The following is an 18,778-nucleotide window of genomic DNA, read 5'->3' as shown; positions in this document are numbered from 1 at the left end:
CACATACAGTTGTTTCTTCTCATCTTCATTTGATCCCATGTCACATACAGTTGTTTCTTCTCATCTTCCTTTGATCCCATGTCACATACAGTTGTTTCTTCTCATCTTCCTTTGATCCCATGTCACATACAGTTGTTTCTTCTCATCTTCCTTTGATCCCATGTCACATACAGTTGTTTCTTCTCATCTTCATTTGATCCCATGTCACATACAGTTGTTTCTTCTCATCTTCCTTTGATCCCATGTCACATACAGTTGTTTCTTCTCATCTTCCTTTGATCCCATGTCACATACAGTTGTTTCTTCTCATCTTCATTTGATCCCATGTCACATACAGTTGTTTCTTCTCATCTTCATTTGATCCCATGTCACATACAGTTGTTTCTTCTCATCTTCCTTTGATCCCATGTCACATACAGTTGTTTCTTCTCATCTTCCTTTGATCCCATGTCACATACAGTTGTTTCTTCTCATCTTCCTTTGATCCCATGTCACATACAGTTGTTTCTTCTCATCTTCCTTTGATCCCATGTCACATACAGTTGTTTCTTCTCATCTTCATTTGATCCCATGTCACATACAGTTGTTTCTTCTCATCTTCCTTTGATCCCATGTCACATACAGTTGTTTCTTCTCATCTTCCTTTGATCCTATGTCACATTTTTACAAACTTGTTGCTGCAATGAAAGCACTCAAACAAATAAATGAAAAGATTTTCCTTAAACACACCTTGTTAACTTAGGACACGCACATAAAACTGTACATTTTCAACAAATGACGTTCACCCTTCCAGACATGAGTAGTTGCAGAAGGCCATTGAGGAGACTATCTTAACTCTATTAAGAGGTAAACAATTGCTCTATTTCAGGTAGATGCTGTGTATATATACCACACTCCTACTACATCTTGGTTATAAGTACTGATTTATGCAGTAGCCTGCAGTCAGGCAGAATGTATTAATGCTACTTTTTACAAATCTTTGCCAGTTTGTAACAAATGATACACAAATTGCTGTTTATTTTGTCACTTCTGCTTTCAGGCCCAGGATGCAACTTGAACCTACTCATTTAGCAGATAATAAAATAAGATCCATGACTAACAAAACAAGCACACTACAACTCTGTAATCTAGACAAAAGTACATTTGCAGAGTGCTTCAGATGATACTGTGATGAATCACAACGTACCCCCTAAAAATGAATGTTAGAAACAAGTCATGTAGCGTTAACTATTCTTCAGGATAATTCATAACCAAAACTAACAAACCTCCTTCCTCCTCATCTCCTCCTGCAAGGTGACTACAACCTTAACGTGCCTGCCTTCTTTACGAGTGGAACCATCGCCAGGATCACCTAGTAACATATCTGTAATGGAAAATAGGAAAAAAACATGATTAGCTAATCAGCAAAAATCTAGAAGATACATAGGCTATTAAATGGCCAATTTACATTGGCTACTGGTATCACAAATTCAATGTGCTTTCAAAAGATATGGCCTCAGCAGATCTTCATATAATACTGCAATTCACTCAGCAGGGTATATGGGTACCAAACTGCTGTTGTAATCAGCAGGTAGGGCAGGAGAAAAAGCATCCACCCTTCAAGGCTACCTGGATTACAACCTGTCCACTTGTCCAAGTTTTTGCTGTAGCACCCTAGATGTCACAGTAAATGAATAAATAAGAAGTAGATGAAAGGGGCTTCAGGGGCAGCAGAAAAGAGTGGCAAAAAATGCTGGGAAAAAATAAATATCACGTAGACCTTAGTCATCCCTGCTCTGTCCATAGTCAGGGACACATTTTCTACTTAAGCCACACATAATGCTAAGCCTTCTTAACACCATAGCTGTACCCACCGCTGATGAGTTCTGTGCTTCACAATATTAGTGTCACTCAGAATTCTTTTTCACCATCTACATCATTGTACAGTATGAAGGAGGTAAAAATACATCCCGTTAACTAAATTAATTCATTAGGATGTTCTTTTACAAAGAAAACCTGGAGGGAATTCTGACACAATTAGCATATTTGTATGGTTTAAAACAAATATTTGGTTACCACAAGAGAAACATTAATCACTATGTTAAGGTAACAAATCATATTACTTTTCTGACATGAAATAAATAATCAGAAAACAATGTACACCCTGGTGAATGAATATCAATCAACATTTTGGCACTATTTACATTACCTGTGAGTCAAACATGTAACCTATTCCTGAAACCCTTTTCAGCCGTGACCTACACAACAGGAGGACACACAGTACCAAAACATTATAAGGAAACATCAGACAGGTGACTCAACAGCATTCCTTATGACAGAAGGAAAGGTTATACACTACTAACAAGAATTAAGAAATTCATTCCATACAGTGTACTTTTTACTAATGCAGCATAATCTAAAATCATCATTTAAGTTGGGAATTGCAATCATAAAAAGGAATCAAATGTAAAATGGGAAAATTATCATTCCAGGCAGCAAATCTGACCACAGGTAGCTTGCTCTAAATAAAAGTGAAGGACATAGCACAAAAATGAGAGGAATGCTTGATAAAATATTTAAAAAAACAACAGTAAAACAATTCTGCAGTTATATATGTCGAATTAAGAGCTGGGCAGTTACTCCTTAAAAAAAAGGTTGAATGTAATTGCTATTATTGACTTATACATTGTTGAGTACTATCAGGCAAACAGTGTGGACTATAACAAACTGACCAAAGGGACCAGTGTATGGCACTTCAGCTATCTTAATTTCTGCAGTAGCTTAGCTAGCAATTAACTGATGAAAACTATATGCAATACGCTACAATCAGTAAAACAAGTTCATAAGCATTACAGTTATACAGATACAATGTCTGTCATAAATCACCTAAAATCCAAGCTATCCCAGGCTGCAGAACGTTATAAGTGGAAAATCTTAAACAGAACTGGCATGGTATCTAATACAATTGTGCTGTTTCTGCTAGAGAAGTACCTAGGCTGGTTGACTCCGTCAGGTTCAGGCTGTGCTGGGAAAGGTTTGAAAAGCATGCTGGAGAAGAAGAAACAGAAAGCTGTGACTGGGTCTTGTTACAGTTTCCATGGTTCTCTGACTTGAGCCGGTCATTTTCTGCTTTTAACTTCTCAATCTCAGCCTAGGTTGAAGAAAAAAATGTTCAAAACAATTTCAGTCATGCCCATTTGCTCTTATTACATTTAATGCTGAAGTCAGAAGAATGGTCTGAAACACAGTACAAAGGGTGGTGGTAAGAAGAAACCAAACTACAAATGGCTTCTCTTTAACAAGCTATAGAAAGAAGACACAACATGCATACTTCTAAAAAACATACAAAAGCTATACGATGTTATACATACTTTTATTTTGTTAACCAGGTAAGTGAACTTGTTTCCTCACATAATTTCATCCGTGACTCATCTAATCACAAGGACAAGGGTAAATACAACATATGTACAAATTGAGTGCAGCCAATCATGCAGCATGTTTTTGGGAGGTGGGAGGAAACTGGGAGTACTTGGAGAACATCAGCATAGCCAGACAGCGAAGATTTAAAAAGGAAAAGTACAAAACAGGCAATTTAGGGATGACCCAAAAATGTTTTATAGAAAACTGGGAAACAAGGTACACGGAACTGACAGACCGCCAAAAAAAGAAGAAATAGATGCATTTTGGAGAAGTATCTATGAAGATCCTGTGAAAAACAACAAAGATACTAAATGAATAAAAGAAGTAAAGAAAGAATAAGAAGTTTAAAGGTACAGGACATGAAATGGGGTGAAGTAACAGCCAGAGAGATTGAAACAAAGTTAAGAAAAGCCTCTAAGTGGAAAACCCCAGGCTGAGATGCAGTACCTAACTTTTGGTTAAAAATATTAACATCTTTGCATGAAGACCTAGCCAGAAGTAAGAACTATTTATATGCACACCACAAACACACAGCAATCTGGCTAACAACATGTAAAACAATATACTTCTACTTAAGAGTGAACCTGCAAGCTACCCCAAAAATTATAGACCAATAACTTGCCTTCCGACAATGTATAAAGTATACATGGGAATTTATGCTGACAGAGTTTATAATCATTTAGAAGAAAACTCAAGTATGGCAGTAGAACAAAAGGGCAATAAAAGAAACTCATATGGAACAAAGGATCATTTGTTGTTAAATAAAGTCATAGTGGGGAACTGTAAAAAGGGGAAGACTAAGTATGGCATGGATTGACCATAAGAAAGCATTTGACAATATTCATGGATAAAAGGGTGCTTAAAAATGTATAAGATGCATCCTACACTGATTGACTATGTTACACTGACCATGAAACAATGGCAGACCAGTTTGCAATTAAACCATGATGAAGGACAAATTATTATCCCAAGGATAAAAATTCAAAGGGGGATATTCCAAGGTGACTCTCTGTCACCGTTGCTGTTCTGTCTTGCCCCTAACTTAATAGCTGTTTACTTAACAGCTTAGGTCATGGCTACAGTCTGGCTCCTAAAAAACAACAAAGTCTAAGGACTTCTCATCTTTTATTTGTCGATGATTTAAAACTGTACAGCTCATCAGATGAGGAACTGAAAGCACAACTGCAGGTTGTCAAAACTTTTTCAAATGATATTAGAATGTCACTTGGGAAGTAAATACTGTTGGAAGAAATAGCCAGGGAATTGTTACAGTTAGGCTTGTAAAGGCCCTAGGGCCGATAGCCTAGTACCAGCCTATGAACCTATAAATGTGCAAAAGTAACCTTTAAAGCAGGAAAACTGCAGCACCAGGAAAATATCAGTTTGGGACAGGAATGTGATATAAAATAACTTACAGGAAGTGTATAAATACTTGGGAATTACTGAAGGATCAGCAATTAAACATGAACAAATGCGAGTAAAACTTAGTACGCAATATTTCAGACAACTTAAATTAATCCTGAAAACAGTACTGACATCTAGGAACAAAATTCAAGCTATAAAGCAATTTGCTCTTCTCGTCCTAACTTACACTTTTGGAGTGATTGATTGGCCCCAAAACGTACTGGATAGATTAGATATTACAATAAGAAGGTTGTTTCATGTTCTGCAAACGATTTATAAAAAAATCAGTGTATACCAAGATTACATATTCCCCGTTCCGAAGGAGGGATGGGCTTACTTGAAATTGACTACATGTACAGATCTGCAGTCGTGGGACACCACACATCTGCTGACCTCACAAGACCTAAATGTACTGAAAGTTTTGAAACATGAGGAGAACTTCCCTGCTTTAACCTAGCAGAAGCATATTAGCATCAAGCAGGAATAGAAATCAAACCAGAAGTAGATAAAAATCAGGTAGTAACTGAATGTGCCAAAAAACAAAAGAAAGCATATAAGGTGAAGGACTAGATGAAAAGGCAAGAAATGTGGAAAATGCATAAATATAGTTACAAGTACAGCAAACGTCTGGAAGAACCTCATGTTGATCAGGAGCAAACGCAGGAATGGTTAAGGAGAGGTGAATTCAAACCAAGAGATAAAAGGTTAATACTGGCAGCTCAATATAGTGGGTTACGTACATGTTGGTTTACTAAGTCCATTGAACATGTGGGAGAAACAGACAAATGTAGGTTTTGTAAAACCAAACTGGTAACAGTCGCACACCTCGTTGCAGGTTGTGACATACTAATGGCAGAAGGACTGTATACTGAAAGGCACAACAATGTGGTGAAACTGTTGCACTGAGGATTATGCAAACATTATGATTCTGAAGTGGCTGAAAAGCACTGGAAATATGAGCCACAAAGCATCATAGAAAATGATGACGTCTATATCACATGGGATCATCCATTACCAACAACTCAAAAGATAGATGCTAGAAAACTGGATATAGTGGTCCAGGAAAAGAAGACAAAAGTAGCATTGATCATTGAAATCGCTACACTCCGTGACTACAGTGTCCTGTGCACAGAGAGACATAAAGTTATAAAATATCAGGATCTGCAAGGAGAAACGAGAGCAATGTGGAAGGAGGATACTCAGACAGTTCCAATAGTACAAGGAGCAACGGGTCTTATAAAAAAAAAAAGTGTCTAAAATCTTATTTAGACATGCTACCAATACATGTAACTAACTCCATATGAACTGCAGGAGTCATTACTGGTCACATTGCGGATGCTGCAAAGAGCACTTTTGGCTGACATCAAAGTGAAACAATACTAATTTCATGAACTTTAATAGTACTTTGACTTAGGAATGGGGTCCATTCCCATCATGGCATTAGAAACCTAAAAAGATTTGGAGAAATTAAAAAAGGGAGAGACCATTTAAAACTACAGATCTGCAATGATGACAGATGAGGACATAATCCTCTATGCTGAAGCAGATATCTTGCCATTAACCTACCGTGCTGTCCTCTCATGTAAAGAAACCAATAAAAGTAGAGAAATAACCTTAAAAGATTTATACCAAACACACAGGCTTGAGTCTTGTGTTTTAAGGAAAAATAACCCTTGACATTACTAAAGAAGTTCTCTAAGGTGCTTAAAAGGTGTTATTTTTTTTCATTGTTTTGAATTACAAAGAGAGATGACAAACTCAGTTCTGAACTAGTTCAATGCTCTGTCTAGACTGTAGTCTAAAGTATGGAAACAGTGAGTCATCTATGGCATGTTCAGTGTATGAATGCAGTAATCATACCAGTTACCATGGAAACACTGCGTGACAACTAGCACAGGCTCACAGGAAACACCATCATTTTCTAATTACATGCCTTAATGGTAAACAAGGTGAGCAGGGTAATTCAGGCTTTTCCTTTCCCATCAACAGTCTCTAGCTTATTCCATGAGATCCCCGAGCAATCTGAGATGTAATCCCCTCCAATGTGTCCCTCATCTGCCCCAAGCCCTTCTCCCAGTGGGCTGCACCTGGTTCACGTCTTGTGGGAGACACCCAGGAGTTACTCAGCAGAAAGGAGCAGTGTCTGTACAGCAAGGTCCTCTTGTAACGTGAAGCTCCTCACTTCATCAAAGAGAGTGAGCCCAACTTCACCGAGAAAGAAAAGCATTTCTTCTGCTCATGCTTTTGGTGGAAGGGAATATGATGAATCACACTACGTTGTTTTTTGGCTACTGTCGTCCTAGGATGCAAAAGATACTTCCCAAATATACCTGGATCTATGGCATGGATGCTGGAAGACACAGACAGGGGAGAAACGGACTGAGAAGTGATGTCAGGTCACCTACCCTGCACAGAAGACCAGAAGTGCTAGTCTGGTAAAAGTCACCAAGCAAGTAAAGTTTGAGAAACAACAAAATGCCCAGGACGAGGACTTGGCATACTTGTGACAGCAGCACTTGTTATATTAAGCTGGCAGCAGGTGCATGCACTTGGAAAGGGTAAGAGGCCCAGTTAAACGCCAGGGTAAGGGCCTAACAAGAAAACTCTCATTGCCAGGGTAGTAGCTGCCTGGATTGCAGTGGGTCTGGTCAGCTCTAGCCCTTGCTCTGGGGACTCCTCATTAACAGGTCTATAAATGGGATTAAGACCATGGGGGTGGGCATGATGTTTGGCAGGGTCAGAGACAAAAATAACACAGAAGTAATATTTCACAAGTACTAAATCTAATTCCCTTACTACACTAGCACGAGTCTTCTTAGAATAACATGGTGTACCTCTCCATCTACCGTTCTCCATGCCTTAACCATGAACTTCCTGATCTCTGTAGGTATCAGCTACATTTACCTAGAAATTTGTTTATGAATTTACTCTTGTGATTTGTGCACAGTTTTGAAGAAACATCTCTCTCCCTGCACCTCTGCATGCATCTATGTGTACATTTTATTCTGTATGTAAGTATGTGTACATTTTAATTAAATTAATTAATGGAACATTAACTCCAGTAGAGACACCAGTCTTAGTTAGAAGATAACATTGTTTATTTAAAAAAAATTAAAATGTATGTTTTTCAGAAACAAAACATTTAGGGCTGCCAACAAATTCACAGCCAGTACTTCAAAACTGCTGTTATAGTTCCATTCAGAGCCCCTCCCCCCAGCTTTTTCTCTCTCACAAATCAGGAGTAAATTTCAGCGTTATCCTGATGTCTTTTTCCAGTTCACTCTACTTTTTCACTTCCACACTAGATGCTCCAAAAATCAGGTTTCCAATCACAGAGAGCAAATAAACTCCTACATAAGCTTGTGTCACTAAAAGTATGTCTCATTAACAAAGCAGATCGCCTTTCTCATTTAAAGAAACATGATTAACTAAGGCACAGAAACATTCAAGTTTAAAGTATATACACAGCTTTGGGTGACTTGTACTTCACCACTTGATGAGATCCACCATGCTGTTTAACAGCTGCAACTGAACCCCCAGTCTGAAACCACCACTTTCATGCCCAAAGGATGGCCTAAATACCTATGCCACAGCATCTACACTGTGGTGTGTCACGAAAAGCCAGTGCTGAACAGGAAATGGCTGTGACCCATTTAATGCTGTTACTGCCTTCTCCAGTCATTCTACCACTTCCTCAGTAATGGGCCTTGGGGAGCCTCCTCAGATCACTACAGACCCCTAGGGTTCCATCGGGTTTTGGAACCTAAACTACAGGGCTGCTGCACTCAATTTTGGATTCCGCCACTATCTCGACTTTGCTTTACTACTTCCTCTCTAGCATTTCTTTGTGTCTTTGATATTCTAAAATGATCTATATTAATTTTTCCTGCATTTAAATTATCTTTAACTTGAAAAAATGGAGTGTTACCCTGCCTCTCCAAAACTGAGGCTTCCTTGGTCTTTTGGAAAAATGGCAAACATTTCTTGTTGCTGAAATATTTTAGCTGCAGATTTTCCAAAAACAGACTATTTCAGGATCAAATATTCTGTTTATTGAAACGCAACTCAAGCAACCATCAATGCTACACTTGTAATGCTAAACTTCAAAGCAGTGTGTCAGAATAGATGTAATACATTTAAAAGCAGTGCGTCAGAATAGATGTAATAAACTAGTGGCATAAAGTACAGGTCAAACTCCAAAACTCCAGTGCGAGGAAATAATTTATGAAAGTCTCTTACAGGCAAATTAAAAAACAGAGACCATAAAAGTAGCAAATGTGTTTGAAAAGTAAACTCATAAGATGTAACATTGTATATAGGAGATACAAAAAATACTTAAGTGTTCCAGAACCAAATGGCCCACAAGTAATGACCAGAAAAGTGTACTGTGAAGAATCAGCTGATCTGCATATAAACTGAAGGAGAAATGACATGTACTGGACACCTAAAGGAACATGACAGTTCTGATCACCCGCAGCAATCATTTCCTGAAGAAAGCAGCTAACCATATTACTACAACAAAAGGGAAATGGCACACCACACAATGCAAAAAAAAAAAAAAAAATATATATATATATATTTCAAGGGATTACCACATGTATTTGCTCCATGAGTGAGATGGTGGACCATATTCACAGCTCAAGGACAACCACAAAAACTGCTTCCCATATAAGAAAAATGTCTGTGACTATCCACAACTCATAAGCAACTAAAGTGCCAATGTCACGCCTCAAGCTATCTATGAACAACTCATCTGTACCACTGTTCCAGGTCCACTCCCTGTCTGCATGGCACAGAGCAACAGAGACCTGGCCGTTACCTATTTGACCGGGGTTTGATTAGCAGCCCTGGCACTGGAGTAACCAGTGGGAATAGAACAGCACTCACTTGGAAGAACAATGGACAGTGCTAAATCCCTGGATGAGATCAGGGACCTGACCACTCATATCTTAAGAGTAGGGGCAGGCCTCAGCTACTTGGATGGAATGTCTTCTGTAGAAATGAAAGGATGTTCTTTGCCTGCAGCCCATTTTACACCTCCCCCAAGCCTCACCAGGTGCATTTATTTTATTTATTTATTTTATTTAACATTTGTTGACCGGGATTGTCCGACAGAGCTGAAGAGCCCTTTTTCAGCGGAGGCCCGGAGAGAAAAGATCCAACATATTATACAATTTTCATTATAAATTAGCATTAAACAGCAATATTACAGGATTATTACAAGGCATTAAGTAGCAATACAATGTTATATATACAGTGTCAATAATCAGGAGTATAGCATAACTATTTCAAGATGTATAAAAAGAAATATGTCATTAAGATGAGTAGGTTACAAAAACCCAGTTTTATCATGATGTAGTTGCATGAAGGTAAGACAATTACAAAAGAATGTTTCTCTGAGGCAATTTCCTTAACATATTTTAGAAGACAGTAGAAAGAGTAGTCAAGGAAGATTAGAGAGAGCTAGGGAGAAGAGTGAGTGAAGGGCAGAAAGTAGATTAAGGTATGAGAAGTAGGGGGTGTTAAGGAGGGAGAGTGCAGTGGCAGGACCAGTGACTTTTAAAGTGCTCTTTGGTGGCTGTCTTAAATTGTTTAGGATGTGTAAGGGGGCCTGATTTCTAGTGGGAGCCTATTCCAAGCAATAGTAGGGTGATAGCTGTACATGTTGCATCCACATTTAGACTTGGGTTTGTAGATTTGTAGTAGGCTTTGGTTAGAGCTTCAGAGAGGTCTGGAGGGAGAGTATTGGGAGATGAGAGATGATAGTGCTGGGCAGTAGGAAGGCTGGTACAGGATAGTATGGATTATCTGGAGCTGAGAGAGAAGCTGGTTGGGTAATTCAAGCCAGTTTAGGTGTTTTAGAAAGACAGTGATGGGATGTGTAGGTTTGTTGGGCAGCAAATCTAGCTACCTTGTTGTAGGTAGATCCAAGTTTGGTTAGGACTGTTGAGTTAAGAGTTTGAGAATTTGACAACTATACATTAGACTGGGTAGAAGGTAGGTAAGACAGAGAGTAATCTTGGCTTCAGAGGTAAGGAATTTCTTGTTACAGTAAAGGAGCCCTAGTTTTGAATGAGTCTTTTTGATACAGTTATTAACATGCAAGTCAAATTTAAGCTGATTGTCGATGGTTACGCCTAAGAGCTTAGTACTGGATTCTACCTGAATGGAGTGTTATTAAGGGACTGTATGGAGAAGGAGGGTTTAATATTGTTGAACCTTTTAGGTAGGAAGAGTAACAGCTTTGTTTTTTTAGGGTTACGAGCTGGTTGTTGGAGAGCCATGTTTCAACTAAGTTAAAAGATGCCCGAGTAGCTGAGAAGAGCTTAGAGGGAGAGTTGGCTGTGATGATGACTGTAGAGTCATCTGCGTATTGCTCTAAAGATGACTGAGGACAGGAGGTATAGAGCTGATTAGTAAAGATATTAAAACATAAAGGCCCTAAGGATAGACCCTTGAGGTACAACCATTTTTACAAGGAAAGGAGGGGAGAGTGCAGAGTGCCATCTCACTGACTGAGATCTATCAGTGAGGTAGCTGGAGAACCATGCAACAGTATCAGAGGAAAAGTTGAGGTTATGCAGTTTGTGCAGCAGAAGAGACTGTGAGGTAGTTTCAAAAGTTTTTGAGAGGTCGAAGAATAGGCAAGAAATAAGTTTATGGTCGTCCATGGCTATAGAGACTGTGTTGAGGAAGGATAATACAGCTGTAGTGGTGCTATGTTTGGGTCTGAAGCCATGTTGAGTGGGTGTAGGCAGACTTTCCTGTATTAGATACTGCATAACTTATTTATGAATACATTCTTCTAGTACTTTAGAGAGAGGGGAGAGGATAGCAATAGGTCTAAAGTTGGAGATATCAGAGGAATTGCCTCCTTTGTGTATAGGTAGAGTGTAGCATTGTTTCCAGATGGAAGGCACTTTAGATTCAGAGATAGAGTGATTAATTAGGATAGATACAGGGAGAGCTAGAGAGTCAGCTGCTAGTAGAAGAAAAGTGGAAGGAATAGTGTCAGCTGATGCTGAGCATGGTTTTAATTTAGAGAGTAGAGTTCTGATGTAGCTACTAGGTACAGGTTTGAGGGAGAAGGTATTTGAGGGGATAGTATTAGGAGTAGGTTCAGAAAAGTTGGAGATGTTAGTAGTAGATGAGTTTGGGTTAGGGATCAGTAGATTAGACACTGAATCGATAAAATAGGTATTGAAGATAGTGGCAGTTTCTTCAGATGTCTTGTCTGGGCATGGATTGTGGGAGCTAAGATTACCAGGATGTAATATTTGGTTAATAGAGTTCCAGAATTTTTTAGAATTAGATTTTAGGGCTGTGAGAGGTTTGTTATAAAAGTCCTTTTTATCTTTGTGTTTTTTTTGTCAAATTTCTGAGTTCTTTATATTTTTGCAAATCTTCAGGGAGCTTAGCTTGTGACCATTTTTTCCATAATTTGTCTCTAGTTATCGTAAGTGTATGAGTGGCTTTTGAAAGCCACGGAGATATGGTGGACTTACTTCAGACTCTGTGAGGGGAGAAAGTGAGTCTAAGATGCTAAGGAAGGTCGAGTTGAAAGCTAGGACTGCTTCTTCTAGTGGGAGTTTGGTAAGGAATTTCCAGTTTACTTTAGAGATGAGGGCATTACAGGTTTCTGGATGGAAGTTAGAGAGTTTACGACAAGTGATACATTATAGGTTCATAGGTTCATAGGTTTATACTAGGCTATCTGCCCTAAGGCATTTATAAGCCTAGCCCAAAGTTTTGTGGCTTATGCCACCCCTTATATGAAAAAATACTGTACCCATTAGTTTGTTGTGCTTCTGTCCAGCAGTGACACAGAGATGATTCCCGGGGTAAACCTACGATCTCCCATCCACAGGTCAAGATTTCTCTTGAACAGAGCCAGCGAGGTGCTCTGCCTCACATGGACCGGGATTTTATTCCACAGCATAGGGAGTCTCTGAGTGATAAATCTATCCCTCCAGCACGTCCTATTTATATCCGTGCTAAGGTTTAAGTCGCTTGCTCTAGTGGTTTTGATGGATTTGAATTTTCTGAGGTGGAGCATGTCCATTAATTCCTGGTTGGACATGGCCTTGTATGTCAGGCACATGTCACCTCTGAGCAGATGGTATGCGACTGAATAGAGCTGGAGTTTCTTCAATCTGGCAGCATATGACAGATTTTGGAGTCCCTTTATCCTTTTAGTGAGGAACTTTTGGGGTCTCTCCAATTGCTGCAGATGTCGGGTGAGATATATCCCGAATGGGGCGTTGTACTCGATCATTGGTCTGATAAGTGAAGAGTACAGGGGAAAAATGACCTCACTAGATCTGGATGTGAATCCCTTCATGATCAGGTGGGCAATGTAGAAGGTCTTTCTAACCACTTTAGCAACGTTAATTAGTTAATTAAGGAGGTTTTGAGAAGTGAGGAGTGAAGCTAAGCACTTCTATAGGGGAGTGATAGCTCAGGGTGTTGGCTAGGATTTCAGGGTTATGATATTTGGAAGGATTAGATACAAGTACTCAGTCAATAAGAGTACTAGATGTGTGAGAGTTGTTTGTATGGGTAGGTTGGGAGATTAGCTGTGTAAAGCCATATGAATTAATATAAATTAACACAGTATTAGAGTTTGGATTACTGAGAGTCAACCAGTTAATGTTGACAAGCCAAGACAGTAGGAATTGGCAAAAACATGAAAAAACCTCAAAGCACCCTAGGTGGCTGTGTGAATGACGGCCTCTTCTCCTTTGACTCTCACTCTGGTGATGGGGAAATGGGTCAATTGCCCAGGAGGATAATGATAATCAAAACCATCAGGGCAGAGAGACGGTAGTGCGGTCATGTGGTCAGAGAGTCACTACCGCGAGCACATGAAAAGTAGATCACGTCAATCAGAGACAGCTAACAGGTGCTATTAAAACCTAACATTTCACAAACTGATGCTCTTGGGAATACCTAGAATCCTCATCTTCAACCCTCTTTCTCCCCATTACTATATGATCGGGGGTCCCTCTTTCTCCCCATTACTATATGATCGGGGTGTCATGTCAACTGTCACCCTCTCTCGACCCTCTTTCTCCCCATTACTACATGATCGTGGTGTCATGCCAACTGTCACCATCTCTCGACCCTCTTTCTCCCCATTACTACATGATCGTGGTGTCATGTCAACTGTCACCCTCTCTCGACCCTCTTTCTCCCCATTACTATATGATCGGGGTGTCATGTCAACTATCACCCTCTCTCTCTTGATTCAGTGCTACTCTTCTGCCTTTGTCAATGGCTATGACTGACTGCTACAAATCTTCTCTCATGAGATCCATCTGTTTTTCGAACGCTCTTATTTCCACTTACCTTCTTCCTTCACTGGGTCTTCTGTTTCCTGTTTATGTCTGAAGCACCTTAATTTGTTCTTTTTGACCTTATCTGCAAATGAAGCTACTTTGGCTTCTGTTGTGATGTCCTCATTTCCTCTTCTGTCCCACAGTATGCATCCCACCACCCATATCAGACACTTCATCTCCATCACTCTAGTTTCTACAGCAGCTCTGCCTTTACTGCCCAGGTTTCTGTACCATACAGTAGTACTGATCGCACAAGTGTTTTGTCCACCTTACTTTTTATCTTCTTTGGCATTCTTCCGTCATACACTACATCTTGCACACTGTGCCAAGTTGGCTGCAAGCCCCTCTGATCCTACCTCTGACTTGCTCAACTACCCCTCCCACACTTATGAAGCTGTTAACCTGTTCCACTATTTTCCATTCTATCTCCATTTTCATCATCATCTTATTTTCCACAGTTGCTGTCATAACAATCTTATCTGAACTTAGTTTCTTCCCATGTGCCTGCAGTTTTGCATTCCATTCCCCTATTCTTTCCTGATGTTCTTGTTCAGAGTCTGCATGTAAAGCCACATCATATCATCTTCATACAGCAGCTTTGTTGATCCATCCTTTCTGACCTGTATGCGAATGTAGTCTATCACCAGTATGAACAGCAGTGGGCTCAGAAATGAACTTTGATGTACACTCACTCCCTCTGGGAACCCCCCTCAGAGTCTGACTGCTGTTCACACTTTTGTCTTGAGTCCTTGTACATAGCCTGCACTAATTATATGCATGTTTCTGGAACTTAAAACTATCTTAGGACTGCCCAAATCAGGTTTTTTGGAACCTTGTCATATGCGTTCTTCAGGTCTAGAAATGCCAGTTGGACACTTTCCACATCTCCAGGTTATTCTCCACTATCTGTCTCAATGCAAACATATCTCATTTTACTTTCCACTACTCCATTTATTCGTTTATCAGTCACTTTCTCGAGATCTTTCATGCAGTGTGACAGGAGTTTGATACCCGTGTACAACAGACAGTTGCAGCTGTTCCCTTTGACCTTGTACACTAGCACTAGTATGCTTATTCTCCAGTCATCTGGGATACGCCTTTCTCTCCATACTGCTATGACTACTCTTAGGAACCATTTCTCCCGTGTCACCCAAATATCTTAACCATGTCTGCTGTGACCTCATCTCAGATTGCTGCTTTCCTTGACTGTACTTTCATTAGTGACCATGTCTGCTGTGACCTCATCTCAGATTGCTGCTTTCCTTGACTGTACTTTCATTAGTGACCACATCTGCTGTGACCTCATCTCTGCTTGCTGCTTTCCTTGACTGTACTTTCATTAGTGACCAGGTCTGCTGTGACCATCTCTGCTTGCTGCTTTCCTTGACTGTACTTTCATTAGTGACCATGTCTGCTGTGACCTCATCTCTGCTTGCTGCATTCCTTGACTGTACTTTCATTAGTGACCATGTCTGCTGTGACCTCATCTCAGCTTGCTGCATTCCTTGACTGTACTGCTGTGACCTCATCTCTGCTTGCTGCTTTCCTTGACTGTACTTTCATTAGTGACCACGTCTGTTGTGACCTCATCTCTGCTTGCTGCTTTCCTTGACTGTACTGTTGTGACCTCATCTCTGCTTGCTGCTTTCCTTGACTGTACTTTCATTAGTGACCATGTCTGCTGTGACCTCATCTCTGCTTGCTGCATTCCTTGACTGTACTTTCATTAGTGACCATGTCTGCTGTGACCTCATCTCAGCTTGTGACCTCATCTCTGCTTGCTGCTTTCCTTGACTGTACTTTCATTAGTGACCACGTCTGCTGTGACCTCATCTCTGCTTGCTGCTTTCCTTGACTGTACTGTTGTGACCTCATCTCTGCTTGCTGCTTTCCTTGACTGTACTGTTGTGACCTCATCTCTGCTTGCTGCTTTCCTTGACTGTACTTTCATTAGTGCTGCTTTTGCTTCTTCTATGGTTGACTCTTCTTGCCTCTTTCACTGAAGGCTGTGTCTGGGGCAGTACAGCTTCTGCATACAGAAGCTGCTGGAAGTATTCCTAACAACTGCCTTTGATGTCCTGTGGACCGATGAGCAGGCTGTTGGTGGCATCACTTATGAAGGGTGTCTGATGACTATCTTTTTTACCTTTCTGTCTCTGATAACAGTTTCTTTGTGCCATTTCCTAATCACTTTCTAGAAGATGGTTGAGTGCCTCTTACAACTTGCTCTTTTTATTGAAACTGGTCTCTTAGCTTCTTTGTTAACCAGCTAGTACTCCCTCTTAGCCGTTTTTCTATCTTCCACTTTCTGCTCCACTTCTTTCTTTTGATGAATTCCTGGACTTCTGCACTGAGCAGCCAAATGATCTGGATTATGTGGAATGCTCCACATTCGACCATAAACGAACCCGTTGTTCCGCACTGAAAAGCATTGGTTCTGCTAAATGGCTATGGGTTGGTTTGTACACTACAATTACTGCCAATCAGCATTGCACTATACAAACCAATCAAACAGCTACTCCACTGTTCCACACTGACCAGCGATGACTGTGCTACAAAGCTTTCGATTGGTTCATATATCACGATGGCGACTAGCTGTAACAGCAGTATACGAGTCAATTAAGTAATGGTTCTAAGGACGGGAGCCAATGGAAATGCCCAAATATGTGACCAATCGCATACCAGGAATGGCTGTGGAAAATTGAGTTTAAATATAGGGCGAAAAAAAAAACACAATCAAAACAGTACCAAATTAACTGCAACACCAGCAGTTCGAAGGAATCCTTTTTAACGGCTGGTATTGCAGTCATTTACTTTGGTAATGTTTTGTTCCTATTTTATTTTTTCCCCTCTCTTTAAACGCATAACTCTCAACCTCCTACAGTAAGAAATACCTCTGTGATTTGCCAGAAAACTATATATTTTATGTGGAATAGACCAAAAATATGAGGAATAAATTTGGGCATTCTGCAAAATTCTGAGAGGTATCACAAGGGTGAATGTGTGTGTGCGTGTGAATGTCATAGCTGTCAACGTCTTAGCACAAGAAATCTGGACAAAACCTTAATTAATGGGGGGTGGGGGTGTCAAAGGCCCAAAAAAGGAACCAATTTTAAATACTGTTCTTATAAACTCAGAAATTTGCTAGAATAACAGGATTCGTGCTAGCATTTATTTTTTGAAGGAAGTAAAGTTTGAAACTCAAATGTATGTAACTATTTAGAGACTCGGCCTTCAGTGGTTTGCCAGAAAACATATATTTTATGAGGGAAAAGACCAATAATATGTGGCAAAAATCTGGACACTTGAGAGGTATGGCGTTTATGTAAGTATCTGACAATGTCTTGGCTCAAGAAACAGGGATGAAGAAAAAAAACTGGAGGGAAAGTTTCCAAATCAGATTTTAAATATTGTTACAGAGTTTGAAATTTGATAAAATAACAGTTTGCCTTACGATACATTTTATGAAGTCAAACTCAAACTGTTAATGATTACTCAGGGACTGCAGTCCTGAACATGTGAAAAATACCTGAAGAACAGACAGCAAAAGGAGAAAACAATCAGGGGCATTTAGCAAAGTCAAGGATAGCTGAGAACACTGTATATGTCTATGTGTGAGGAGGGGTGATGGAGATGTAATGCTTTGGACTGTATGTGTCTGACAAAAGTGACTTCACTGTTGTTACAATGTATGTATTCCTTCCTTCAGTGAATCAGAATGAAACATCCGAGAAGTACTGGGTCAATAAAGTAGCACTAATTACTGGATACATTTCTGTGAGTGGGTATGTGGTGGGTCACCTGTGTGTCTGTGCCTCTGCACCTTTGTGTGCGGCTATTTGAAGAAAGCAGTTATAGCCATATATCTGACAGAATATCCTTGGATGTTTTATTCTGAATGGATAAATACATAAATTATACCATTAGTGAAGTTACTGCTGTGTGTGTGTGTTTGATTTTTTTCTATATGAGTGAGCCACTGCCTTTTTGCTTCTAGGTGTGTGTGTGTGTGTGTGTGTGTGTGTGTGTGTGTGTGTGTGCGTGTACACATGTAAATGTCTGTGTCTGCAAGAGTGTGTGTGTATTATTAAGTACTTACATATGGAATATTTTGGTTGAAAGCCATGGTCAAGGTATGCTTTGCGTAGAGTTTAAATAGGGTGTTGCACATTTTGACCGTTTGTCACAGACTGCTATGGTCTGCTTTCCACATTGGCTTATTAGCAGGTTGGGGCCTATGCTTCTGCATTCCAGCACCAGCTTTGCTTATGTACCTTATTTCCATATCTGGCTCAGCTACGGATCTCTTTTATAGTCCTCACAAATGCTGGATTCTACTCTTCCTCACCTCCAACTACATCAACATACCAATATGGCACTCCTAAAATCAAAGTTCAAGGACATTTGCACAAAAGACAGTATTACCAACCCTGGATAAACAAAGCAGTGTCATTACAGAAGTAATACAACCTGCAAGACATTATTTAATGTCATGGTGACCTCTTTACCCTAATTTGATTGCTCTGCAGACACATGTACCTACTGGACATGCCAGTATACAAGTATGTAGGCAACAAAGTAGCACTGAAGTTCATCTCTGGACTCTGCGTATTAATTACTTACATTTAAACAACTTA

At 39.9% G+C, this 18,778-nt stretch overlaps 1 protein-coding gene across 1 annotated transcript in view; it reads right to left on the bottom strand.

Moving 5' to 3' along the window:
* LOC122810494 (neuron navigator 2-like) overlaps window positions 1–18,778 on the bottom strand; it is a 2,968,645-nt gene that overhangs the window by 327,899 nt on the left and 2,621,968 nt on the right. Inside the window, exons 32-33 of the mRNA XM_044082075.1 lie at window positions 2,971–3,130; window positions 1,258–1,363 (exon numbers count right to left, since the gene is read on the bottom strand). Of these exons, the coding sequence (XP_043938010.1) occupies window positions 1,258–1,363; window positions 2,971–3,130 (266 nt within the window). The remainder of the gene's footprint in view (window positions 1–1,257; window positions 1,364–2,970; window positions 3,131–18,778) is intronic.

Source organism: Protopterus annectens, chromosome 9.part0, assembly GCF_019279795.1.
Source record: "Protopterus annectens isolate FY-2018-M chromosome 9.part0, PAN1.0, whole genome shotgun sequence".
In the NCBI taxonomy this organism is placed as follows: domain Eukaryota; kingdom Metazoa; phylum Chordata; order Ceratodontiformes; family Protopteridae; genus Protopterus; species Protopterus annectens.
This window is presented reverse-complemented; position numbering and strand designations above follow the sequence as displayed.